The sequence below is a fragment of the Lissotriton helveticus genome, chromosome 7, assembly GCF_964261635.1.
Source record: "Lissotriton helveticus chromosome 7, aLisHel1.1, whole genome shotgun sequence".
Classification (NCBI taxonomy): domain Eukaryota; kingdom Metazoa; phylum Chordata; class Amphibia; order Caudata; family Salamandridae; genus Lissotriton; species Lissotriton helveticus.
This window is the reverse complement of record NC_136068.1, coordinates 1,147,391,988-1,147,419,009: the sequence shown is the minus strand read 5'-3', so window position 1 is coordinate 1,147,419,009 and position 27,022 is coordinate 1,147,391,988. Positions and strand designations below refer to the sequence as shown.

Genomic DNA, 27,022 nt, shown 5'->3' with positions numbered 1-27,022 from the left:
TTTCGTATGAAATTAGAGATATTTTAGATATTTTAGATCCGCATACAAACATTCATATTGATATGCAATTTGGTTCTGTCAGATGAAAAAGTGTGGAAACTGCTGGATCACCTGCGCAATGCCAATGAGGAACGTGCAGTGGCAGAAGGGGCTCAGCAGCCACACATATGGTTTTGGAAAATCTTCCACCAGTACAATAAGAAGACCAATGCATCCAAAGACCAGCGTTGCTAGGAACTCCACCACGCCCACATGTTTTGCTTTTTTAAAGAAGGGTGTCAGCATTAAGGCAAAAAATATCTAGGAGAGAAAATTCAAAATTATATCAAATGCAGGAGTGATAACAGCTAAAGAACAACACAAGCAACCCTTTTAATAATAACAATAATAATATCACAGATGACATCACATTATAATTTACATCACTGGTGATATTACATGTAACCTCACAATTGACACAACTGACTAAATCACTATTACTAATTACATCACAGATGACATTATCAATAAAGTCACTGGAGAGATCACTATTCACCCCACATAATCAATAATATCAGTATGAATGACCAAGTCAGTGTTACTCTGAACTAACAAAAAAAACTTTGATACAAATTCTAGCCTCTGAAGAGATGTCAATTTCAATTTGAAGTGGCTCTACAATATAGATAAAATGGTTATGAAACTAGAAATTGTTACTGTTCTACCAAATGGACAATCAATAAAAAAATACTGCCTTTAACCTGCTGCTGGGCTACTGGAAATAATACCAACATATAAGCTTGTCTATTTAGGGCATTGTCATTAGGGTTTGCGTTGATGTGAGGTTTCGGTCAGGACTGAGTGCAAGCTAAGTCATTCACCTATATTCACAGACATGCGGGGGGAGCATATCTACAGTGAATGGCGGAAGGCCTTGTGCAGTGCGCTTGGGGACTAGAAGCATGGTCTAGCCGAAGATAAGGTGATGTGTGATGTCACTAGTTAGGTCATTGATGTCTTCTGTAATGTCATCAGTACATCATATGTGAGGTTAAGTAAGTTATGGCTCAGCAAACAAACCCAAAAAAGACATGAAATTAACCCGTTATAGTATACAACACAAAATTCATGGCTTTTCCTAATTTGTGTTCGCTGAAACTAACTAGCCCTTAACAGTGTTTATTTTCAGTGACGTGATCAAGACAGAGTCAGTGAGAGATTGAGTGTGAGAGAGTGAGTGAGTGAGATTGAGTGTGTGAGTGAGATTGAGTGTGTGAGTGAGATTGAGTGTGTGTGTGAGATTGAGTGTGTGAGTGAGATTGAGAGTGTGTGTGTGTGTGTCTGTGTGTGTGTGTGTGTGTGTGTGTCTGTGTGTGTGTGTGTCTGTGTGTGTGTGTGTCTGTGTGTGTGTGTGTCTGTGTCTGTGTGTGTGTCTGTGTGTGTCTGTGTGTGTGTCTGTGTGTGTGTGTCTGTGTGTGTGTCTGTGTGTGTGTCTGTGTGTGTGTCTGTGTGTGAGTGAGTGTCTGTGTGTGAGTGAGTGAGTGAGTGTCTGTGTGTGAGTGAGTGAGTGTCTGTGTGTGAGTGAGTGAGTGTCTGTGTGTGAGAGAGTGAGTGTCTGTGTGAGAGAGTGAGTGTCTGTGTGTGAGAGAGTGAGTGTCTGTGTGTGAGAGAGTGAGTGTCTGTGTGTGAGAGAGTGAGTGTCTGTGTGTGAGAGAGTGAGTGTCTGTGTGTGAGAGAGTGAGTGTCTGTGTGTGAGAGAGTGAGTGTCTGTGTGTGAGAGAGTGAGTGTCTGTGTGTGAGAGAGTGAGTGTCTGTGTGTGAGAGAGTGAGTGTCTGTGTGAGTGAGTGTCTGTGTGAGTGAGTGAGTGAGTGAGTGAGTGAGTGAGTGAGTGAGTGAGTGAGTGAGTGAGTGAGTGAGTGAGTGAGTGAGTGAGTGAGAGAGTGAGTGAGTGAGTGAGAGAGAGAGAGAGAGAGAGAGAGAGAGAGAGAGAGAGACAGAGAGAGAGAGAGAGAGAGAGAGAGAGAGAGAGAGAGAGAGAGAGACAGAGAGAGAGGGGGTCTGTTCGTACATTTACTAATGCCACCAAAAATAAGAAAGATATAAACCTCGATTCAACAACAACTCCCTTTCGTGGCAAAATGCATAAACTAAGAGCGTAATAAGCAGGCATTCTCAGTGCTCTAAAACAGATCATGTAGTCATTTCACACGACGTCTTTCAATGAGGTACTCTGTAAAAGAAAAAGTTACTCACCTCAGTAACGATCTTTCTGGTGGATACTCTATCCACCTTAAGACCACCCACCTCTAAATCCAAAAACTTCTAACATAGTTCCCCATGCCGGAATGGGAGGTGCTAGCTCCATCTTAACACCAAAAGTGGAGTCATGGTGTTGTCACTTGAGCCATATAACGTCCAGTCCAGCACTCTGATGTCAGTTCTCATCTTTCTTTTGAGGCAGAGACAAGAAAAAAGTCTAGGATGAACAGAAGCAGCGTACAAATGAACTTGTCATTTATTATAACACATAATGCTATCCGTCATAATAGGCAGGGAGGTGGGATAAGGGAGAAATCTGCTGGTAGAGTATCCACCAGAAATACTGTTACTGAAGGGTAGTAACATATATAGAACTAAATAGATTTACAAGAAGAACCCCAGATGAGGTAGCTCTAAAGGAATGGTCAAGTGAGGAAATCTCGTAGGACTGAGCAAGCAAAATGACCATCAGATAGATTCATGAAGGTACCATTCTGCGAGTAGCAAATTGCGAAAATTTGCGATTTGCAGTTTGATAATCGCAGAATGCAATTCATGTACAAATGCGATCAAAAAATGCGATTCGCAAAAGATCGCAATTGCCGATTGCGATCTTGCCGCAATCGCAAAATAATCGCAGAATCGGTAATTTTTGATGTTGAAATTGCGATATCGCTATCGAGATCGCAAAAACGAGAAGTCGCATTTCGAGCCCACTGATGACATCACAACCAGGAAGTAGGCTCACCACATCCACAAACAGAACACAGAGCCAGGGAGTGGCAGCAGGAAACTGAGGAGCACCAAACCCAACACTGTGCAGCACCCCAGCCAGAAAAAGTTTGCCAAGATGTCCCAGGATGCAGCAGGGAGCAGTGGGCAGGAGAGAAAGAGGAAAATTAAGTTCTCCGAATTAGAACTGGAGCACCTAATTGAGGGGGTCTGCAGGGATTATGCCCGGCTCTTTGGAAAAGACTCCCGGAGGTTGCCAGAGGCAGAGAAGCGCAGGATCTGGCAGCGCATCCGCGCGAAGGTCAATTCTGTTGGTGTGACCCAGCGCACAATTGACGAACTAAAAAAGCGCTGGTATGACCTGAGAGGTCGTTCTAAGGAGCGGATTGCTGAGAGGCTTGGGGAGCGACTGGCCACCGGTGGAGGGGATCCTGTAGCCACACCGAACACCCCATTGGAGGACCTGATTGAGGACACCATTGCGCCTGAAGCCTGCGTGGGGGTCCTTCAGCTGGACTCATCTCGACCCAGCCAACAACCTGAAGGTAAGTGCCATGCGACTGCGACCCAGTCCCCCAACAATGCCCTTAAGTCCTGAGCTAGCAACATGACATCCCCAACAATGCAGCCCATGCTCACCAAAAAAGCCCTATTGCATTGTGGAAGTTGTAGTGTAATGATGTACCCGCAGTTAGCCCAACACTGCCAGAGCAGTCAATGCAAAGTAAATCCAAAAGGCAGTCAGGGAAAGCAAGGCTGCATGCATGTATCAACATTGCATGCGCAAGATACATGACTTTAATCATGCACCCTTTCACATTACAGGTGCAGGTGAGCAAGCCAGCACAGACAGCGAGGCGCTGCGCATCGCCGAGAGCCAGGAGGACACTGAGGGTGAGGGCCAGTCCTCCCAACTACCCGGCCCATCACAGCCACCAGCAGTGCTCCCACCACCACCACCACCACCACCACCACCCCGTGCAGACAGGGCCACCCCTGCAGCCACAGCCGTGCAGCCAAGACCCCAGCAAACAGCCACAGCAGTGGTACAGGCTCCACCACCACCACCCCGGAGGCAGACGAGGCGCACAGCTGGTGCCAGGTCACACACCAGCGCACTGAGGCGCCAGCAGCGCCAGGGCCCAGCAGGCACCAGCAGGACACTTGAAACACCAGATCCAGGCCTGGTCATCGAACGCCGCATGCTGGCGGTGCATCGCACACAGGCGCGTCACATGGCAGCAATGCTCACACAGATGCAGGCGAACGGCCAACACATAGCCCAGATGACCGCTGCAGTCCGTGAAAACTACCAGCTGCTTGTAGCCCAGCAGGACATGACCCGCCGACGCCACCGCAAACTACTGTCCCGCCTATCGGCCTACACTAGGTCCAATCATGTAGTAGGTAATGCTACATCACAGCTGGCACGAAGGTCACTCGCCATGCAGGCCCAGATGGTGCAGTGTTGCCAGGATGTGGCGAGGTCACTAGACCTACTCACCGCAGCAGTGCTCGGCCGCCAGGCCACTGCCCATGAAGAAGCAGAGGGGGCTGACGACGCAAGTGAGGCTGCGTCAACCAACAGCAGTGCATCCTTGCCAGCGATGCCTGCACGTCGCCGCAGCACCAGGGCAACATCAGCAACTGGGGCCAACACCGTCCCTCAGGATGCAGAGAGACGACTTGGGGCGTCTCGTCGTCACCGACCGTAAGGACTCACACACTCTGAGGGAGGCCATGCAGTCAACCTCTGCTAACCCCCTACCCCAGCATGGGGAGGTATGGAGCAATACTCTCTCCATCAGACAGCTCAATGATTAAAGGCCAATTTATTGTGCATAAACAATAAAGAATAATGGTCAAAGATGATTCACACTCATGTCATTATTACATTAGTCATGCATGGGTGCAGTGTTGTGATAGGGGAATGGGTGCACTAGAAACAGTTAATAGTGATGTGGTTGCGGCGCCTGTGTCCCTCAGCAGGATCTTCTCCGCGTGCATGACGTACATGTGGAGGCGGCCGGTTGTCACCTTCAGACTCACTGCCAGATATCTTCACTGGTATCCTGCGCTTGGTAGCAATGTTGTGGAGTATTGCACACACGGCCATGATGCGGCAGCAGACCTCAGGTGTGTATTTGATGGCCCAACCAGTCTTGTGCAGTATGCGGAAACGGCTCTTCAATAGGCCAAATGTCCTCTCTATGCAATTTCTTGTCCGTATGTGTGCAGCATTGTAACGCCGTTGCTGTGGTGTGGCAGGGTTGAGGTATGGGGTGAGGAGGTACTCACGTAGACCGTAGGCGCTGTCACCTGCGGGTAATGAGCAGAGGGTGAGTGCCTATTCTGCACAGATACATGCTCAAAGTGTAGTATTTGGGGACATGTGTACTTACCCAGTAGGTGTCCTTCGCCAAAGTCTCCCCTTGCCAGTCGTGTGTGAATGCCACTGTGCCGGAAGATGAAGGAGTCACGTGTGCTGCCCGGATATTGTGCCACTATGTCCGTGATGTAATTCTTTGCGTTGCACACCATCTGGATATTGAGGGAGTGGTAGGACTTGCGGTTGCGGTACATGTATTCCGTTTGTGCTGGTGGGCAGATGTGGATATGGGTACAGTCAATGCATCCAATAACATGCGGAAATTGTGCAATGTTGTAGAATTTGAGCTTGGTGTCATTTAGGTCCTGTTGGGTGGTGGGGCATGTAATGTAGTGGTGTAGCCGGGTCAGCATTGCATCCAGGAAACTCCTTAGGCAGCGGGACATGGTGGGCTGGGATATACCCGCAGCGACAGCAACTATCCCCTGGAAGCTTCCGGAGGCCAGTAGGTGCAGGCTGCACAAACCTGTACATGGGTGGGAACGGCATTGGTTCTCCTTGTTAGATGCTGCAGCAGGGGGTCTAGGTCCTGGATCAGCTTGATGATCATTGGGCCACTTAGGCGGTACTTGGCATAGATTTGCTCCCTGGTTTGGCCCAGAAGGGTGACCCGCTGCCGGAATATCCGCTCCTGGATCCTACGCCTGTTCTGTGCTGCTCGCTGCAGCCTACGCCGCCTGACCACCATGTAAAGTCCTGGCATTGTGAGAGTCCTCAGTCTCCAGCTGCATGTCCTTTAGTGTGTATGCTCAGGCCAGCACCTGTATGCAGTTAACATTAATCAACTTTTTTTATTTTTTTTATTTGCTGGTTACCACCTGGTTTGGGTTCTCCTTAAATTGCGCGTCGCTATTTGCGATTTTCGTGTTTTTCGCAATCTGCGATTTTTCATGAATGGCAATAGCGAATATTTAGCGCTTTCGCTAATGATTTCGCAGAATCGTTGGATTCTCGCTATTGTTCGCAAATGGGCAGGTGTCAGGATTCTGCGAATTTATTAGCGAATTCGCTATTTTATTTTAGCGCTTCCACACTTTGCGACTTTCATTTTCATGAATTGCTTTTACTCAATTTGCGGTCGCCATTGCTAATTCGCAGCTATTGCGCACGCAAATTAGATTCATGAATCTATCTGCATGCCTCCTTACCTCAGAATTCAAACAATAATGTTTGGTGAAGGTGTGGGCAGAAGCCCATGTCGACGCTTTACCACCTGCAAGTCTCTTGCCAAGGCCATAGTGGAAGACTTTGCCTTAGTGGATAATAATCATAATAACAATGCAATTGATCCTACTTGCCGAGCGTCCCAGTGCAAGGATACGTACGCATGTGAAACAAATTTTGCTCAGCACAGAAAAGCCCAGGTGACTCAAAGTAAGCCAAAAAGCCAGGTTTTTAGTTTTTTCCTGAAAAGGATTTCAAATGGGGCTTGCCAAATTTTCACAGGCAGGGAATTCCAGATTTTTAGGTGCTAGAAGGCATTAGGAGCAGCCTCCTGCTGTAGCCCATTTAAATTTTGGAATGATGGCCCGTTTTGCTTCAGCTGATCTTAGGGTTCCAGATGGTACACAAGGTTTCACCATTGACCGAAGATAGTGAGGGCCTAGAGAGGAACGAGCCTTAAAGCAGTAGCTGAGTGCTTTAAAGATGACTCTTTGCTTCACTGGCAGCCACTGTAGCTTTCTCAGAGCTGGACTAATAGAGGCTTGTTTGAGAAGCTTGAGCAACGCCAAGGCCTGGACCACTATTTTTTGGGCAGCCTCAGGTAGAAGATGGAAAACTTTCTTCAAGGATCTCAGCATCCCAAAACATTTCCCTGTGAGGGCAGTGATCTGGGCATTAAAGGAAAGCTGGTCATCATAGAAAAGCTTATCATCGGACCAGATGCCCTGAGTCTTTACCTCAGTCTTGGACGGGGGCAGAGGAATAGACTCAAATCTCTTCAGGCGGTTCTTTCTTCATCAGATTATAGCAGATATTAATGCACAACAATATCCTGTAGGATAGCGTTCTCTTTTGAACCGCCTTGCCCTTTTTGTTTCTCACTTGTTTAACTCTAGAGCTTTCATTAGGTCAGTATATTACCTAAACGCATGCCTGGGGTTCAGCTGATGTAACTACTCCTCCTCCTTGGTTAGATGGGGTGGCAAAAAAGGGTAGGCACAGTGACAGATTGACCCAGATTGAACAGGGACACTATCTTAGGGAGGACAGCTGCTTTTGGTCAAACAACAAGCTTAGACTGGAAGAAGCATGTGAAAGGCAGACACACTCAATGCCAGCAGTTTCCTAAAGGGTCAAAGGAACAGCATCCAAAAATATTGTTTTGAAGATATGCAATCTTAATTGCCAATTATGAAGTTGCTCCAAGGGAGTACCCAAAAATAGCGTACGGGTTTAATTTCCATTATGGGGTAACTAACGGAAATGGCAGAAACATGTTGCTCTGGCCCTTCACAATTTGAACATTCACTAGTGATTTAAATAAAGACAGTTGGTTTGGAAGACAAAGAAAGCCTGACAATGCTGTAATATATCATCCCCCCATACCAACTAAGCAGCTGTGCTGGACTGAGGTTAACAAGAACTGGAGAATGTTACTAAGTCCACCTGTCGCTTGGAAAACACCATGACACAAATTTGTTCCATCTCCCAAAATTTACCAATTTATTTCAGGGGCGATGGGCAGAAAGAATCACGTGGACCATCTCTAGTGGAATGCGAAAAATACTCAGCTGGCCCACTCAATCTCCACACATGAAGGTGTAAGCCCTGGACACAGGGGTGCAGAAGCCGACCTCCTGATTGGAAGGGAAGGTCCACTATGAGAGGAAGACGAAGCTGAGTAGAAAAAGAGAGAGAGGTGAGATGTTCTTGGCTCCACATCCTTTTAGGGCAGTCTGGGGTGATGAAGATGGCTTGGGCCTTGTCCTGGAGTATCCCCTGAACCAGAGGTATCAAGGGTATGCAAGGAAACACATAGTGAACCAGAAACATCCACTTTGACTAAAACGTATTCATCTCTGTCCCCCACCAGCTGAAGTCCACCGCAGCATACCGGGAGATCACAATGGAATCTACAAGATTTGACTGATGTTGGAATCACTGAATGGCAAGCATTATTGAAGAGACCTCAAATGCCAGAGGGCACTTGACCAGGACGATGCAAGAAGGAAACAAAACAAGCAGGCACAGACACATCGGAATTATATCTCAATTATCCAGATCCTTTTTTAGAGAGAGAAGGCCTGGAGCAAGATTGCATCCAGCATCAACCCTATGAACAGGAGGCACTCGGAGTGTTCCAGTTGAGACTTGGTAATAATGAAATGAAATGAAATGAAAATGAGTTTTATAAAGCGCGAATAGCTGCCCAGAGGCGTCCAAGCGCTATGACTGAAAAGTGTTCGAACAGAAGGGCGGGTAACACAGGGGGGGAATGAACCTATTTGTTGAACAAAAAAGTTTTCAGGTGCTTCCTGAAGGAAGTGAGATCTGAGTTGGACCTTAAATGAAGGGGTAGACTGTTCCACAGCTTGGCAGCGTTCAAGGAAAAAGACCGGCCTCCCGATCTGATCCGTTTATGTATAATGATGTCGTCGTCCGCAGTTGAAGTGATGCCATCTGTAGTGAACTGGCTTTGATCAGCCAGTCTTTCAGCTACAGGAACACAGCGATCACTAACTTGCGAAGATGGGCCACAACCACCGACGTCAACTTGGTGAACGCTTGAGGTACTGGTGGCAATCCAAAAGGGAGAACTGCAAATTGGTAGTGAGAGCACCACATCACAGGAACTTCCTGTGTGACCTAAGAATGAGTATATGGAAGTATGCATCCTGCAAGTTGAGAGAGACAATCCAGTCTTCTGCATCTAGCACAGCAGAACCTGAGCCATGGACAGTATTGTAAATCATTTCTTGAGCAGGTTAAAGTTCAAGAGCCTGAAGTCTAGGATTGGGCAAAGACTGACATCCTTCTTGGAGAGTAGGAAATACAGAGAATAGCACACCTGTTCCTTTGCTGCTCTGGCACGGACTCAACTGCTCCCTTCTGCAGGTGGGCTGCTACCTATTGCTGCAATATTCCTAGATGGTCCTCAGGTGGAAGGGAATGCTGGGAGGATCATGAGGAGGGGTTACCTTTGGCAGGGGAGGGTATACCCCTTTTCTACAACTTGCAAGACAGATTTATCTGAAATGTTGGTTTTCCAGGCTCTTAAAAAGGAGAATACCCTTCCTTCAGCAGGCCATACGTGCTACCTCATGGATGAACTCCTGTGACTTCTCTGATGGTGCTGGGGAGGAGCAGGAGGCAGGACCCGTCTGCCACATCTTTTTCCGCTGTCCTGTTACTGTGCAGCTGGGGTGGACTGGCGCTGCATACATTGAAAGCATTTTAAAAGTCAGATGGGCTTCTGAAAAAAAGGAAAGTCCTTTGTTGAATGCAGCAATCCTACTGGCCTGGTAAAAGTTCTACTCTCTTTAAAGAGTTCCAACATGCTTTTATGTCCAAACCAGAACTCATCATCAAATGGCATGTCCAAGTGTGTTTTCTCGACATCACACGAAAAACGTTTGGAGCGCAGCCATGCATGCCTTCGAAAGGCAACCGAAAAGCCCATTACTCTTGCAAAACAGTGAGCAGTGTCTAATACAGTTTTAATTATGTACCAGGAAATGCCTGTTCGTCATAGATAACCTCGGCAAAATGGTCTCTGGGTTGGTCAGGATGACACAACAAAAAAAAAAGTCCTGGTTCCCTGCTGCCCACCTATTGCTCAGTTCAACGCTTGACACATTGTTATTTTGGACTAAGACTCTCTTACAGCCTCCACAGGAGCCTTGTTTAAAGGGGCAGCGGCCCCACTAATGTTGTAGGCGATTGAAGGACATCAGTAAAAATGTAAGGACAGAACAGAAGGGAGCTGCAGTTTCACCACCCCCACCGTTTTTTTTAAGAACCACCCGTTGGCTCTTGATCAATATCAATGGATGTATCCACCTGCTGGCATTCTGGAGGGTTGAAGCTAAAAGGAAATCGAGCTCTAAATGGATCACTTTAATCAATTTTGCCTTGATGCTTTTTGCCCTAGGTCTGAGTCTGACCGGAAAAGATTATGGATTGTATTCGAATATTGTGTCTGGGCACTTTCCTTCATGCATTGCTCCTCCTTCAGCAAACGTTGTGCCTTTCCCCTGGATTTCAGGTGCTTGACTGGGAAAAGGAGAGATTCCCACAGCAGGGCATCAGGGAGGGAAGCAGCCTTGAAAAAGAGGTCTCATTGAAACAGGAGAGGGTAAAACCACCAAAGGTCCCAAAGTTAGGACAAAGTCATTTGGCATCGGAAGTAATACATATGGCACCAGGAGAACACTTGGCGCCAAAGGAAAGCTGCGAAACAGAACCCATATATTCCCATAAGGCCCAGCGGCACACCAGAGGGAGCTGCCCCCCTCCTGAACATATTCAGAATTTCTTGGAGAAAGAAGGCTGGATTATTGTCTGGTGTCGGAATAGCCATTTGCATTGCAAAGGGCAGCATCAGTGTCGGAGTCAGCGGTGTTAGAGAGACCCTTTTAGGATACAGCAGCACTAACTCTAGCTCAGGAGAGGATGGCGTCATGGGTGAAGCCCGAGGTAAGGACCTACCTCTACATTTCGATCACCTGGGAGAAAAGGAGTGCTTCTTCTAATTATTCTTGTGGACTCTTTCTTCCTTCAGGATTTGGAAGAGGGCGAGGAGCAGGAGGGAGTCCTTGATCTTGACCTAATCCTCACCACTGAAGGATGACTTACCCGATCCCTGGAACAGACAATGAATTACGTGGCTTTATGTTCTCTTATTCCCTTCCAGTTCATTCGATGGCAGAGCATGTACTTCAATGAGCTGGGTCTATAATCAAGACACCACAAAATAATTGTGCAGGTCAGAAATGGACATCTGTCCATCACAACTGCATTAGGGCTTAAATCGTGACTTTTTAGAAGTGGGATTGTTCCTGCAAAACAGAATTTTGAGAGTGACGATCTTGACCTCAGAACTGAGGACAGATGCTCCAGACCGATGTTGTATGGCATAAAAAAAAGAACTAATGTCAGAGAGTCGAACGGTCACTATATGGTGTTAGTGACATCATGCCAATTTCACTTCTGACACCAAGATGATGCAAGCGCCCATACTGGATTAGGAGAGCTATGGGTTCTGGAATATTCAGAGATGAGGAATCGGCAGATAGAAGTATCTATCAGAAGGGTAATTGATGTGAATATTGATGTACAACAAGATGTTCAAATCTTCTGGATTAGTCAGTGCTTTTGGGGAAAATAATTACTACTATAGGGCTTCTGCATCTCACAGACTTCCTTAGGTCTTTGGTTAAAAGGGCACCCCTACTTTATATATTTATATTTAATATACAATGGAACATTCTGGAAACATAAATATCTACAACAATGACTAGCAAAAATTCGGAAACACAGATGCATATTCAGGCCAAGAAGGAATACTTACTAATGATATACCATATAGGAAAAATAAAGCAAATATCAAAAAGTAGTTGCTTTTTGGGAAAGGTGAGAACACTGTCACAATGACAGCCATGAGTAGCGACATGATCAAAATAAAGCTTGAATACAGCAAAACCCAGGAAAGCCTGCAATAAAACAGAAGGTTGACAAAATTCAATTCAATTAGAAACAATACATAACAATATTCAGTATTAAGCATGGGCTTTACTATTAAGGCACAACAAGCCTCTATTTTCATTTAGACAGGTAGTGGTTGACCAGGTCATTAAAAAAGTGAGTGCTTCACATAATGCTCATTCACTAAGTCACACCGTAGCTTACCTAGGTACATAAACAATATTTGATGTCCATTTACAGCTGGATCTTGCAATATGTTTCTTGATAAGACTTTTTTAGAATTTTATTTTGGTGATATAAACATTTGCCTACAATTTGTCAAAAACATCTTATTGCGGCATAAACATATTTATAAAAATTAACATAGCAAACAAAGCGAGCAGAGGGGAAGAAAAGAGTTTAGTCAGGAGTGTGCCCAAGATCTGCAGTAGAATGAGAAATGAAAGGTATGAAAATAAAAATGATTCAGAAGATATAAGGCATGGGAACCTTGCCTATTATGTTAAAGTTCAAGTCTTTGTGGCCATGTTCTTTCAGTTCATGTTGTTATATTCTATTTTCTTAACTTGGTTTGTTATATTGGGAATCCTTGGGAAACTTGTTATTGGTCTTTCCCTTGTCCCCTGCCCCTCTCCCTTTATTACCCAGTTGGTACATTCCTTCTGTTTAGCCAGAGGCTGCCATGGAATATTGACAAGAGCAGCCTGACAGGAAGAGTGCGAAGTGCGCTGTGCCCTGTGCTCGGTGTACTTGAGGTGGCAGAGTGGAGGCCGTAATAAAGGTTTACGTACCTTGCTCCAGTCCTCATTGTAACACTGGCGACGACTGGTCTGCATAAGGGAGCAGGACAGCTCTCCTTACCTTCTATGTGCATCCACCACGTCCAGCTGAATAATAACCTTGTGGCACACATTGTCAAGGTACTGTTTCCCTGCTTTTTCTCAGTGAGCGGTGTCAACCCCTTATCCGGACTGCACTCGTCTCGCAGCTTTCTGGATCTTCTGCCCAAAGAAAGGATTTCCTGGTTTTGCTAGGCGTTGACTTCACGCTTACCGACACTCCTCCAGTGACTCCCTACGCCTGTGACAACACTTGGGGGTGTTGCCTTCCCTTTACTGGCACTCCCTTATAAGCTCAGACTGCCCTGTGCTAACTCTTGGGGGAGTTCTCCTCATTGTGGTTCTGTGCGCTGCCACATCCCTTGACGCTTCTTCTGCTCTAACGCCTCCCCTCTTTCACGGCGTTTAGAGGCGTACGGATTAGGGCGGGTTCTTCATGTTAACTAACCATGCCTGTCTTCGCGCCCTCAACAACTTCTCCTCAGCTGTTACGGACTTCTCCTCAGCAGTTAAGGACTCCACCGCGGAGCCAAGAAATGTCCATACATTTTGGGAAAACTCTACCCTGCTCCACATATCCTTGTAGTGATCGCAGCGAGATTTGCACTCCTCCTTGCGTATCTGGGCCCCTTTAACCAGCTCGTTTCGCACTCACTACCATCGTGAAGAGCAACACGCATTTCTTCCAGCGTGTCATGTCCAAAATCACATTAACAAAGGATCATGATTTTGTCCATCATGCGGTGACACACACACCACTCATTGCATGTCTAGACTCATCAGTGACACACTCACTACTGTTCCCTTCGTCCTACAGTGACATGCACACTATTCAATGTGTCATCCATTATTTGGGGCAATTTCTACATATTTAATAAGGATCGTTGTTTTTCCTTCTGCAGTGACACGCATCCACCACACCTAGCGTGTCTTGAATCTCCTCAGTGACACGCTCACTGTTACTCATAAATACACTTCTTCCAGCATGCCTTGGGGAACAACACCATTTCATACATCCTTTTCCAGGTGGCAGTTTTGCTCATTTCTTACTTAGTGTCTGAAACCCTCTTAGTGACACACTCACTATTTCCCTCATAGTCTCTTCAGTGACATGCACCCTTTTCAGCCTGTCATTCATCGTTTGGGACAATTCTTCCCAACTCGGCTACTGTCTAAAATATTCATACTCCATGGTGATACGCACACCTACCTACATTGCTACATTTATCTTCTTTATACCATCATACCTACTCATTGCGGTGGTACGCACACCATTTTCTTGCATGCCACGTCTTCTACAGTGTTATGCAGGCTTCTCTAGCGCTATCCTCACTTCGCTTCTCTGTTAAATTGTTACACGCATCCATTCCGTGTGTTTCAAACCCCTGCTGAGGATACATACATAGCGATCGTCATTGTACATCCTTCCTACTATTCAGCATTTTTGTGAATTTTCATCCTACATCATGGTGACACGCACACCTTCCAGCGTGCCACTCCATTCCTGTAAAAGAATATTCACGAATCCTTGCTTGTCTTCTTCACGGTGGCATGCACACCATCCAGAGCTACTCCTTTTCCTCTTCCTTTTCTATATTTACCAACTCTATTCGACCATGGCTCCTGCAAGCATGACCCAACCTCCCTCATTCCTTAATGAATGTCGTGAACCGAACCATCCTTGGAAAGAATGGATCAAAATCTTTGAGTCCTATCTCATAGCCATTGGGGGAGCGGGGACAGGGGAATCAGCACCTTAAGAAAACAACATATTCTACTTCACAATCTGGGTACCCATGGGAGGAAAGTGTTCGACACCCTATCCAGACCCAAAGCGAGATGCTTACGAAACATCTTTGATAAAACTTGAAATACACTTTGGAGTCAAAATTAACATTGCCATGGAACGTCACAAGTGTTTCTGTAGAGTCCAAGGAAAACAAGAAAGTATTTCAAGCTACGTGGCTGTTCAAAGAGGTTTAAGTGAACTGTGCGAATTTGGTGAACTCAACGATTCTCTAAGAAGCAAAAATGCAAAAAAAATTACTACAAAAAGGACCTAATCTACATGAGGCTATTGAGTTGCTCAAATATATTGAACACACCACCCTCTGCATGAAAGAAATCAAGCCAAGCACTATCCATACTGACCCTAGTCAAGTATCAGAGATTGCTGACCTTCCCACAGAAAATACATTATACAAAATTAAAAATTAAAAAACTTTCCACTCTGCTCGTGACCACAATTCAAGCACGCTTAAATGTTACAGATGGTGTAGCAGTAATCAACAACCCGCTACTTCTATCCGTATCTCCTGTGCCAGATCTATACACCGGAGGTGCAGCGGTGCTGTTTGCTGTGGCTTTGGTTTCTGGCAGACGTCGTAAGTCGAAGATATCCCGGCTGAAATTCGAAACCTTCTCTCCACGGAGCAGCCGGGACCTCAAGTAGGTGTCCCCGCCGCCGCGGACACTGGGCTTGCCGGCGGGCCCCCATCCCTGGAGGGCTGCGATCCGATAATAATCACATGCAGTGTCCGAGGGCGCCGCAAACCTGCGCACCACCTTGCGGGCAAAAACTGAGCATTGAACCCGGCTCCAACAATAGTCTCGGCCGGCCGCGAGGAGGTGATTATCCCTGCCCTACGCAGTCAAGGCGATGCTCTGCTCTGCACCTTAATATCATCACAGACGCCGGTAACTGGAGCTGCGTCATCCTAAGGCCTGTTGACACTGCACTCGCCCCAGAGGAACCCGAGCGTGCAGCAGTGGCCCCCTACATCATCTTTGTGTGACCATCAGCCTCTGATGTGAGGGTTGCTGTGGCTGTGCGCAGCCCCATACCCTGAGGCATTACCAGTCTACACTTCCTCAGGCTGCCCAGCCTTTGTACACTGACCCTCAGCTGAGGGGTACTCTGCTCACATCGTGCCAAGCTACAGGAGGGGCCCATAACTGTGAGTGCGACATAGCCACTCTCTCTGATTCATTGCGCTTCCTGAGTATAAACTGCTGCCTGGCAACCTGTCCTTCAATCACCCCCCCAATCCATCAAGTGGCCTTTGGTCGTTGTCCCTTGTTTGTGCCCAGGCACGACAGCCCTGCACCCGACAGACCTTCTAACCGGTGCGCAATTGGCCTACAGCACGGACCAAGCCCTTATCATGGCCACTGCGAAGGGAACAAAAGCAGCTCAGCAGAGTAGGCTTGACCGCTTAACCTGTCCGAAGGCTGATCTGCCCGAGCGGAGGGGAACTTGCGACAAATAACAGGGTGGGGTGGAACATGACCCTATAGAGCCTACAATGAAAGACCTGATGGCAGCCATCACTGCAGTGCGCACGTCCACAGATACAATATCTTCTGAAGTGACGCTAATTAGAGCAGACCTCACGAAGTACAGGGAAAAAGTCAAGCAGCTGGAACTCACCGCCACTAGCCTTGTGGAAGACACCTCGCAGTTACAAACCGACATCAGGGAACTACAAGCGTTCCGTAAATTTGCAGAGGACAAGCTGGACGATTATGAAGGGCACGCGAGACAAAATAACATGTGCGTTCTTAGTGTACCGGAGACATCGGAGGGTCCCGCAACTAACTTGTTTATAGAAAACCTGATTGCAACGAAATTACAACCAAAGGGCCTATCCAAGCTATTTGTAATTGAGAGAGCTCACAGAGGGACGGGGGGACGCCAAAATCCGGGAGCCCCCCTCATCCGATACTGGCCCGACTGCTAAACTACAGGGACATAGACACGATTCTGCAGGCGGCCAGGGTTGCCCCGCCAATCAAAGTGGATAATTCGGAAATCACCTTTTTTCCCCCGACTTCACCCAAGCAGTACACATGCGTCGACGCTCCTTCCTTGATGTCAAATGGAGGCTGCATGAAAAAGGCCTTAAATATGTGATGCTCTTCCCGGCGCGTCTGTGAGTCGAGGCCGATGGGAAAACTCGCTTCTTCGATCTGCCAGAGGTTGCGTCTGACTGGCTGGACAGCTGGAGGACCCTACCGGAAAGAAGCTCCAACGATCATTGAAGCAGGCAACCTGTCTGCGTCAGACAGGCTTTTGATTTCTCTTGGCCGCAGGTTTCTTATTTTCCATAAGTTGAGCATCAGTCAAGGTCTCCTGATCCTTTAAGACGTTGAACTGTAAGCCAGTATACTAAAGTATTTGTTAGTCTAGATTTTGCTTAAATATTATAACATGCACCTGTAATTTGTGATGGCAGGGTGGGGGGGTCAACGGGGCGCTGAGGCCTCCCCCCACTTTCTTCTTTTAGTAACTTGTTGGGCGACAGGCACTCTGTTTTCGAGAATCATGGGCAGTTCTGAGCCCAGAGTGCAGGGGAGCAGGGTGGGGGGTTGTTGGGAGGTGTTCTTTTCTCTTGTTTATAATTTTTATGTTGTCTCGATGGTACAGTCCCTATTTGCCCGAAAAGCTGATATGTTCTATGTAGTTGTCAAAGGGGGTGCAACGGAACAAAGAAGTTAAAATTTTAAGCTGGAATGTTAACGGATTGGGGGATAAGATTAAAAGATGTGTTGTATTGCAACATATCAAGAGGTTATCACCAGATATTTTATTGCTTCAAGAAACTCATCTTATAGGTAACACATGCAGGGCTATGCACAGGTGGGGCTACTCAATGATAGCGCATGCGGGTTTTGCGTCCAATTCCAGGGGAGTGGGTATCATGCAAAAAAAGTAATTCCCCTTGTCACTTGCGTCCTCATGTGGATGGCCGTGGTAGATATGTTGGGTCACGGGCACCTGGGAAGGCCGAACCATTACCTTCATGTCGATATACGCTCCTCCAGAACTACAGGCCGCAATATTTAAAGACCTCAGCGCGGTGCTGCTAGCCTTACCAGATGGACACCTAGTACTTGGCGGCGATTTTAACTCAGTGATATTGGTTTCATTGGATAGACATCCTCCCCGCACGATCCCTCACACTATGCACTCCTTCTCCAGTTTCCTGGACGCAATGGGATTGGTGGACGGATGGAGAACATATAATTCCGACAAAATCCAGCACACTTTCCATTCCGGGGCACACAATAGCCTTTCCCGCCTAGATTATATAATTGTCCCAGCTCTACAGGTTACTGATATCCACGATATCCGACATTTAGCCAGAGGTATCTCTGACCACTCCCCCTATGGGTACACATAGTACTGGATCACACACAGGTGGGGCGTGTTGCCCCTATTAACCCCTTGTACTTAAAAAACCCTAAAACACGTAAATACCTGAGCAAAGTCATCGATAACTACTTCTTGGAGAATGAACACACCGTTGATCAGGGCCGGACTGGGAACCAAAACCGGCCCCGGCAAAGTGCTCTGTCGGCCCCCGGGGGAGGGGGGGATGGGGAGGTCTGAGCTCTTTGCCAGGGACGTTTTTTGGCGATTTTGATGCAGGGACGATTTTGCAGCTATGCTGCATGAAGAGCCTTGTAACAAAATCGGCCCCCAGGGGCCCAAAACCGGCCCCCACCCTTGCGGCGCACCGGGGGATTGCCCGGTGCCCGCAACGGCCAGTCCGGCCCTGCTGTTGATTCCCCGCAAATCTTATGGGAAGCCTTTAAAAATGTAGTCCGGGGTCAGCCCTCTCCCTCATGGCGGGAGCAAAAAAAGACAAAACAAAAGCCATCTCTGATGTAGAACATGAAGTTTATCATCTTGAGCAGGATATAAATTTGGATCCTTCACCTGAAGCCCTTCACACACTCCGCCTCCGCCAGGACGAATATTGGGCACTGGTCACCAACCGTGCCAAAACAATGGGATAGGATAGGCTGAGTCGCTTCTCTGATTGGGGGGACAAGGCTGGAAAATTAATTGCTTGGCTAGATAAAAAAGAGCATGCTAGTAGGCTTGTTCCAGAACTTAGGGACTCTGACATGTCCCCCATCACAGACCCCCCAGGACATAGCCAACCACTTTGCAACGCACTTCCACACAGTTTACAGCTCAGTGGCGCCATACACAGAGGATGACTCTTCTGATCTCCTACGTGATATCTCCCGCCCAACGCTCTCTGACATCCACCGAGCATTTATGGAGAGTGCCCTGACCACTGACGAAATAGTGCTCGCAATCCGAGCCCTTCACTCTGGTAAAGCTCTCGGCCCCAATGGTATCCCGATCGAACTTTACAAGCTCCGTCCAGATAAACTAGCTCCATATCTGAAGTCTATGTTTGAAGACAGCATTAAAGAGGGATCGCTCGCCCTAGATCAGAGAATCGCAACTATTGTCACAATCCACAAGGAAGGGAAATCCAAAACAGACTGCGCCTCTTACCGCCCTATTTCATTGCTCAATGCAGAACCTAAAATCCTAGCCAAAGTACTCAACAGGCTGATTAAGGTAATTGGGGACTTAGTACACCCTTATCAATCAGGATTCATGCCAAAGAGGAACACGGCCTTAAATCTGCGCAGAGTGCATGGGGTCTTGGGCAGGGTACCAACCATACAGGAAGACGTAATCATAGTCTCCCTGGACGGCACTATGGCATTTGATACGCTTGAATGGCCCTATCTTTTCGCTGTGCTCACAAAATTAGGATATGGACCGAGTTTCAGCCAATGGGTGCGCCTGTTGTATAGCGCACCTATGGCTCAAGTAGTCGTGAATAACAAAAAGTCAGAGACCTTCACTCTAAGCCAAGGGACCCGCCAGGGATGCCCCCTCTCTCCCTTGCTATTTGCTTTGGCCCTAGAACCCCTTGCAGCATGGATCCGCAAAGATGTAATGATCTGCGGAATGCGATGGTCGGCGGACTGTGAAGATCGTATTTCTTTATATGCGGACAACAGCCTTCTATACCTCACGTCCCCCAAAAGATCCCTCATAGCTGAATTTGATATCCTGGCCATCTTCGGCAGATACTCCGGGTTTCGTATCAACTGGCAGAAATCCCTCCTGTATGTCCTCTGTGGGGGCTCTCCTCCGCTACCATGAAATTTCCCTATACCGATAGTCTCAGAGGGTTTTAAATATTTAAGCATTTTCATTTCCCTTGATCCCTTCCTCAGACATGCCCGTAATCTTGTCCCCCCCGATGCAGAGACTTAAACGTAATATTACAAACTGGAAGTCACTCCCACTCTCATTATTGGGCAAGGCGGCCCTTTTTAAAATGATGTCCCTACCTTCCTTTATGTGCTGCAGAACTCGTCCGACCCTGTCCCAAATTCATATTTCAAAGAAATAGAAGGGCTTCAGTGAGACCTCCTTTGGGGCGGGAGACCACGTATCGCATTGGCAAAACTCACACTCAGTTGGTATGACGGCGGAATCAGACTGCCTGACATTAAAAAATACTACTGGGCAGCGCACCTTGTAGCAATAAACCATGGCACTTATGGTCGCCCTGACGACCCAGGTTTCAATATGGACAGATGGCTTCTTCCTCGCGGGGCCTATACTCGGCCACTGTACGCCAAACCAAACAGATACCCACTTACTGGCCCTACCAGCCACACAGTTAAGATCTGGCACTCATCAACCAAATCGCTTGGCTGGAGCAATAGACTAACCCTAGCCACACCATTGTGGGATTCACAGAGATTGGGGGACCTGGGAAACTCCAAAGGCTTCGCCAAATGGGATCTCATTGGCATCTCCCACATTAGGGACCTCTGGGACACAGAGGGTGTGAGCCCTTTGATGCCCTCCAACGTCAATATGCACTGGCAGATTCGGAACGTTTTCGAAATCTGCAGGTCCGACATGCACTGCAAACAGTGCTACCCCATGGTTCCTCCCCACCGGCTAGGTCCCCGCTGGAAGACAGGCAACTGCATGGACATATGCCTGACAAAGCTATCTCCCTAACATACCGAAAACTTATCAATAATATGGAAGACCCCCTGTTGTCACTAAGAGAAAAATGGACTGGGGATGGCATCGAATGATGAAAGCTGGCAAACGGCAGTCTCCTCCCCCAAAACAGTAGCTATCCCGGCGCATCTCCGCCTGGTGAAACTAAAGATCCTGTATAGAATTTACATAACAGGTCCCCAACTGACACACATGGGCAGATGGGTATTGTAGGAGGGGAAGCACCCAAACAGGCACGTTCATGCACATAATATGGCATTGTGAGCTACTGGCGCAAAATACACGATATAATAGGGAAAACATTAGAGGTTGAAATTCAACCAGAGGCCCCTTGATGCCTCGTTAATATTTGGGAACCCACTGATCTCAATACTCACCCCACACACATGGGTCACACTCAGCTACATATTTGTCAAAAGAAATATGGCCCAGCTCTGGGGGGCTTCACATGCACCTACGATCACCGACTGGAAAAAAGACCTAGATTGGTGTATGCTGAGGGAGAAGACTGTATACATGGCCCGAGACTGCCCCTAAAAACGGTCCAAGATTTGGACCCCCTGGAACAAATACCGTGGTAATATATGCACTCCCCCCTGTATTATTCATTGTGACGATTCCCCTCCCCGTGATTTCCAATACACTATCCAACTGTATCTGTACATATATTTGATTTCATTGTATTCCCCACTATTGACTTTTGCAATACTGCACCTTTGATTTTTCGAGTCTGTTTAATAAAATTAAAAAAAAGAGAGCCCACTTAGCAAGAGTTTGTTGTAGCCTACCTAAAAAACAAAATAGTGCTGATAAAATACCGGACACAAAACTCCAGTCAGTAAAGAAAATGATCTTTCAAGTTCTTGATACTATCAACCAAATAAACTACCCACAATGTAAAATCGCTTTGGACGGCAAGAAAATCAATATGCAAGTCGATTCATGTTTCCCCTTCACATTTGTGAACATTTCTAATTTTAAAAACATGAACATTTGCGAAGAAAGTAAATTAATGAAAGCTGACATCTCCCCTAGCAGCTACACCAGGGAATCCATACCTTTGAAGAGCAAGGTTAAAACTCACATTACTTTCAAAGACCGAGTTACCCTAGGGAAAGTCTACATAGTGGAAGAAGGGTCCAATCTCCTTGGTTGTCAACACCAAAAATAATTAGGTATAAAACTCGACCTAGAACAAGTGCTTACCATTAACTTCTCCATTCCTGGTAAAACCTCTCTCAAAGAATTCCCCGAAGTGTTCACTACCCAGTTAGGACTTCTTAAAAACGTTCACCACAAGATTAAATTGAAACCCAATTCTAAACCTGTTACACACAAAACTAGGCCCATACCTCACCTCATGTGGGAACCCCTCAAACGTGAATTATCCAGGTTACAGACCCTAGATATTATCCAGCCTGCTGATTGCACTTCATGGTTCGCCCCGGTGGTCATGGCTAAGAAGGCCCAAGGGGATGACATTAGATTATGCATCGACCTCAGAGACCTAAACGATAATATCATCATAGAAAGACTCCTACTGTCATGCATCAACAGGTTTTAAGCACCATGGGAGAAGCCACATGCTTTAGTGTTCTGGATCTTTCTAATGCATACCATCAGGTAGAATTACACCCTGACTCCAGAGAATTAATAGCATTCACTACTCCTCTGGGGGCGTTCATGTTCCTCAAGATGGCGCTTGGGCTTGCCTCAGCGGCAGCTGTATTCCAAAGAATATTGCAGCACATTTTGGAAGGGGTTCCCAAAACTATGTGCTTCCAAGACGATGTCTTAATATACGGTGCCACACCTGAAGAACACGACTCGTCTCTCAGAACTGTTCTCGAGAGATTCAAAGATGCGGGTCTTACCCTAAAAGAAGAGAAATGCCAAATCGGGGTGTGGACAGTAGATTACCTTGGGCACACCATATCAAGGGATGGATTTAAACCCCAATTGAGGCTCCTTGATGCTGTTGAAAAAGCTCAAGCACCCACCACCACACAGGAACTTTTATCCTTCATAGGTCTTGCCGAATACATGGCCAAATACGTTAAGAACTTTGCTGACCTCACTAATGACCTCAGGGAACTTAAAAAAAAACATACGCCTTACAAATGGCTGGATAAACACCAAGTAGCACTTGATAACATTAAAAAAGCTATCTTAAGTGTTCCCCACTTATTCAATTTTGACCCTTACAGAAAGACCATCTTAACCCCTGACGCCAGCAACAAAGGTCTAGGTGCTACAGTCTCTCAGGTCATCGGGGGAAAGAATGCATAGTAGCCTTCGCCTCTCGTACCCTCAGTTATTCAGAAAGAAACTACTCAGTAGTGGAGAGAGAAGCTCTGGCCTGTTTCTGGGCAATTAAACATTTTAAGTTTTATTTATGGGGATAAAGTTCACAGTTCGCACCGACCATAAACCTCATCTACATGTTCAGTCCCAAAGGTACCGCCAACAGCACACCCAGAGTGGCAAGATGGGTGCTGGGCCTTGAAAGTTTTGTTTTTAAACTTGAATATGTTGTAGGTGACCTCAATTGAGCTGCCGACTTCCTTTCAAGAGCACCTTTAGACCTAGTGGAAAATGGTGAAACTCCACATCTTCTACAATAAACAAAAATGAATGGGTCGAGAACCTAACCCAAGATGCTACATTTTTTTTTCTTCAAATTCTTTTTATTGAATATAAACAGCAAACAACAAAACATGACCATAAATCCAAGGCATCAGCATAGCAGAAACGGAGAGTACAGATTCCAATAATTCAGAATTATGCAGGAGTATAGAAAAAGGGGTCAGGTCACATCCTGTTCCTCCCGGATTGGATCAATATTGGGTGGAGTGCAAATATCCCCTCGATAGGAATTCCATGCATCCCAAATCTTCCCCCACTTACGGGGTCTCCCCCTAGCGACATACACTGATTTCTCCCGGAACATGCACCAATCAAGGTCCTCCATCCATTTCCGCATCTGAGGAGCTCGACCCGCCCCCCCACAACTGAGCTATGTTTTTTCTTGGCAAGCATACATGCGAGGGTAACCCAAGTCCTGCCATGAGTCGTGAGGTCGGTAGGCTCCCAGACATTGAGCAGGCAGCGCCGTGCCTCAAGCGCAATCGATACTTCCAACACCTCACTCATTTTTTCATGTATCTTTTTCCAGTAATTCTGAACCACTGGGCATTCCCACAAAATATGTAAAAACGTTCCAGGCAAACCGCATCCCCTACGGCAGTCCGCACCTGTGGCAAGCGCCATACGGCACAGACCGGGGCCTGTGGTATAGGACCGGTGGAGGATCCTAAGCTGTATCAAGCGAAGTCTCATGGAGATCGCAACCTCCCGAGGGGAAGAAACAGCCTCCACCCAGTCCTCATCCTCCAGAACTAAACCATCCGCAACCCATTGTTCCCGGAGCCTGACTAGGGGATCCTCAGTGTGGTTAACCAGTTTCTTATAGACCAGAGAAAATCGCCTTATTGGGAAGGAACCCATCCAAACGTCGATCCTCAAGCGGGGAGGCCGGCGGCGGCCTTTCACTACCATGGACAGCCGCCGCCAGCGCGTTTAATCTGTAGATACCGATACCTCTCACTGTCGTTCAGTTGGTGTCTGGCTTGCAATTCCTCAAAGGTCAAAACCCCCTCCTTGCCCCACATATCCCGGACCTGCGATATGCCGATCAAGTCCCAGCGATCAAAGCCCTTCGACTTCCACAAACTACCCAAAGCTTCAGAGCTCCACAATAGCGTGGACATCGTTATCTTGCCGTCCCATTTAAGAGCACGGTTAGCTTCGTGCCACACTCGCGCCGAAACCAACGTCGGACCCACCAATGGATACCTGCCACGTCTAGCATAGAGAACTCTAAGAAAGTCCCCACCCGGCGGTTGTCCACGATCCATGGCAAAGCGGGGGTCAGCCGGCGAGCTGTAGACCGCATGATTAATAGGAGTCCACTGGGAGGCCCAATAATATTTCCTGACATTAGGAAGTCCGATCCCACCATCATACCAGGGTAACATCAATTTGGATATGCGATCCGGGGCTTCCCAGTCCAGAGAAGCCGGCGCTGCAATGACTATTTCGTTAAAATAGGACTGAGGTACGGGACCAAAGGAGTTCTGCAGGGCGTACAAAAACCGTGGAAGAGCCATCATCTTAAATAAAACCGCCCGACCAAGCAAGGAGAGTGGCAACTCCCTCCATTTAATAGTATCACGACGGAGTCTAGCCAAGGGGGGCGACAGATTGCCATCAAAGCGCACCTTGGGATCCTTCGAGATGTGTATACCAAGGTAACGAAGACCAGTTCGACTTTCACCCGACAATTAGCGGGGACTCCGGGAAAATCTCCGCTCAACACAAAGAGAACCGACTTTGCCCAGTTAATAGCAAAACCAGAGTATCTGCCGTAGATTGCCAAAATATCCATAAAACTATGAGGGACTGCCGGGGGGAAGTCAGGTACAGGAGTATGTCATCCGAGTAGAGCGAAATTTTATCTTCCCACTCCGGAGTCCATCGCAAACCTTTAATCGATCGGTCCCAGCGTGCCCAAGCCGCGAGCGGCTCAAGGGCCAGGGCAAACAAAAGAGGTGAAAGGGGACAACCCTGACGGGTGCCCCTCCCCAGGTGAAAATCGTGGGACTTATGGTTATTCACCACCACCTGTGCCAACGGTGCTGTGTATATCAGACGGACCCAGCGTACGAACACCGGACCAAACCCAAGCTTCTCCAACACTGCAAACAAGTAAAACCATTCCACCCTGTCGAACGCCATAGTGGCGTCCAAAGACAAAAGTACCGCCGGTTCATGTATATGGGAAGCGGAGGCCACCACTCCATGGAGTCTACGAAGATTAAGGGCAGTATTACGGCGCGGCATAAACCCAGATTGATCTGGGTGTACCAATCCAGAGACTACCTTCACCAAGCGGTTAGCTAGCAACTTGGCCAATACCTTGGGTTCCGCATTAAGGAGAGAGATCGGTCAGTAGGAGGAGCACTCCAATCTGGGCTTGCCATCTTTATGAATCACTATAATATTGTGCAAGTCACCAGAAAGCATATCAATCTACCAACTGACTAAGAAAAGATGGTAAACAAAGACACCCTAGTAGATGGTCTAAGGTACCCATCAGTCACCACTCGGAACCGCCCTTCATCATTTGGGATTCAGTGAAGACCTCACCCCACCTGGCAGCTGCTCAGGAGTAAAGTGAAGCACCGCTCTGTCCGTCAGTAATCCAACGCCCGCCTCTGAACCAGTCACTTCTTACAAACCTGTGAAAAACACACGACTTGGAAGAACAAGACATGAAGTGACACCTAGGAACCTTCAGGTGATCTTTGTACCTGTCTTTACATATGTTTTTCACCTTTGCACTTATTTTAGTTTTTGCAGTAGCAGTATTTGTTGTTAGGTCCTGAAGAAAGCAAGGATAATTGTATCCACTATTGCTGAAACATGTCGACCTGGTACCACATCTAGACAGCTATTTTTTCAACCTGTCTTGGCAAATTTTTAAACATTGGTAGGGCGAGTATCACTCGAATAAAATTGTTCATTACTACCCAATCCAATTTTAATTGCACACTCTTTTTATTCTTTTGTATTTCGTTTCCTTTTCTTGCACTGCACACTGTCAGTCACTATATGACTTGCCACTTACCTTTCTAAGGAAGTATAGGACCATACTACCCTCTATTCCAGTCAAAGGAACCATTTCACCATCCTGGTTACCTTTGTTCATGAGAATAGCACATCCGCATATATGGCCTAATAAAGGAATCCCAAATGATGAAGGGCGGTTCCGAGTGGTGACTGATGGGTACCTTAGACCATCTACTAGGGTGTCTTTGTTTACCATCTTTTCTTAGTCAGTTGGTAGATTGATATGCTTTCTGGTGACTTGCACGGTTGACTCACTGTATCTTTAGACCCTCTGGAACACTTTTTTTGTTGTATACAGTTCGGGAATGTTCCCAGAGTTGAGGTCTCTAAATATTCCCGTGGGTCCTCAATCTGATCGGTATGTTGTTGTTGTTCACTATAATATTGGCTATACGTTGGTCATAGGGTAGTACGCCAGTCTCTCTACTCTCAACATACATGTCTTTTAGGAACGGAGCCAGACGGTCCGCATGCAGTTTATACAATTCTACTGGAATACCATTCGGGCCCGAGGCCTTCCCGGAGTGAACTCCCCGGATCGTCATCGCGACCTCGTCGTTAGTGATCGCGGAATCTAAAAACTCTCTATGTTCAACAGACAGCGCGGGCATCGAAATATCTCT

General features: G+C 47.0%; 1 protein-coding gene across 2 annotated transcripts in view; it reads right to left on the bottom strand.

The window, feature by feature from the left end:
* The window catches only part of ABCA5 (ATP binding cassette subfamily A member 5), a 1,464,780-nt gene that overhangs the window by 1,232,793 nt on the left and 204,965 nt on the right, over nucleotides 1-27,022 (bottom strand). For both annotated transcript variants that reach the window (XM_078654285.1, XM_078654286.1), the window contains exons 7-8: nucleotides 11,875-12,016; nucleotides 112-300 (exon numbers count right to left, since the gene is read on the bottom strand). In XM_078654285.1, the coding sequence (XP_078510411.1) occupies nucleotides 112-300; nucleotides 11,875-12,016 (331 nt within the window). The remainder of the gene's footprint in view (nucleotides 1-111; nucleotides 301-11,874; nucleotides 12,017-27,022) is intronic.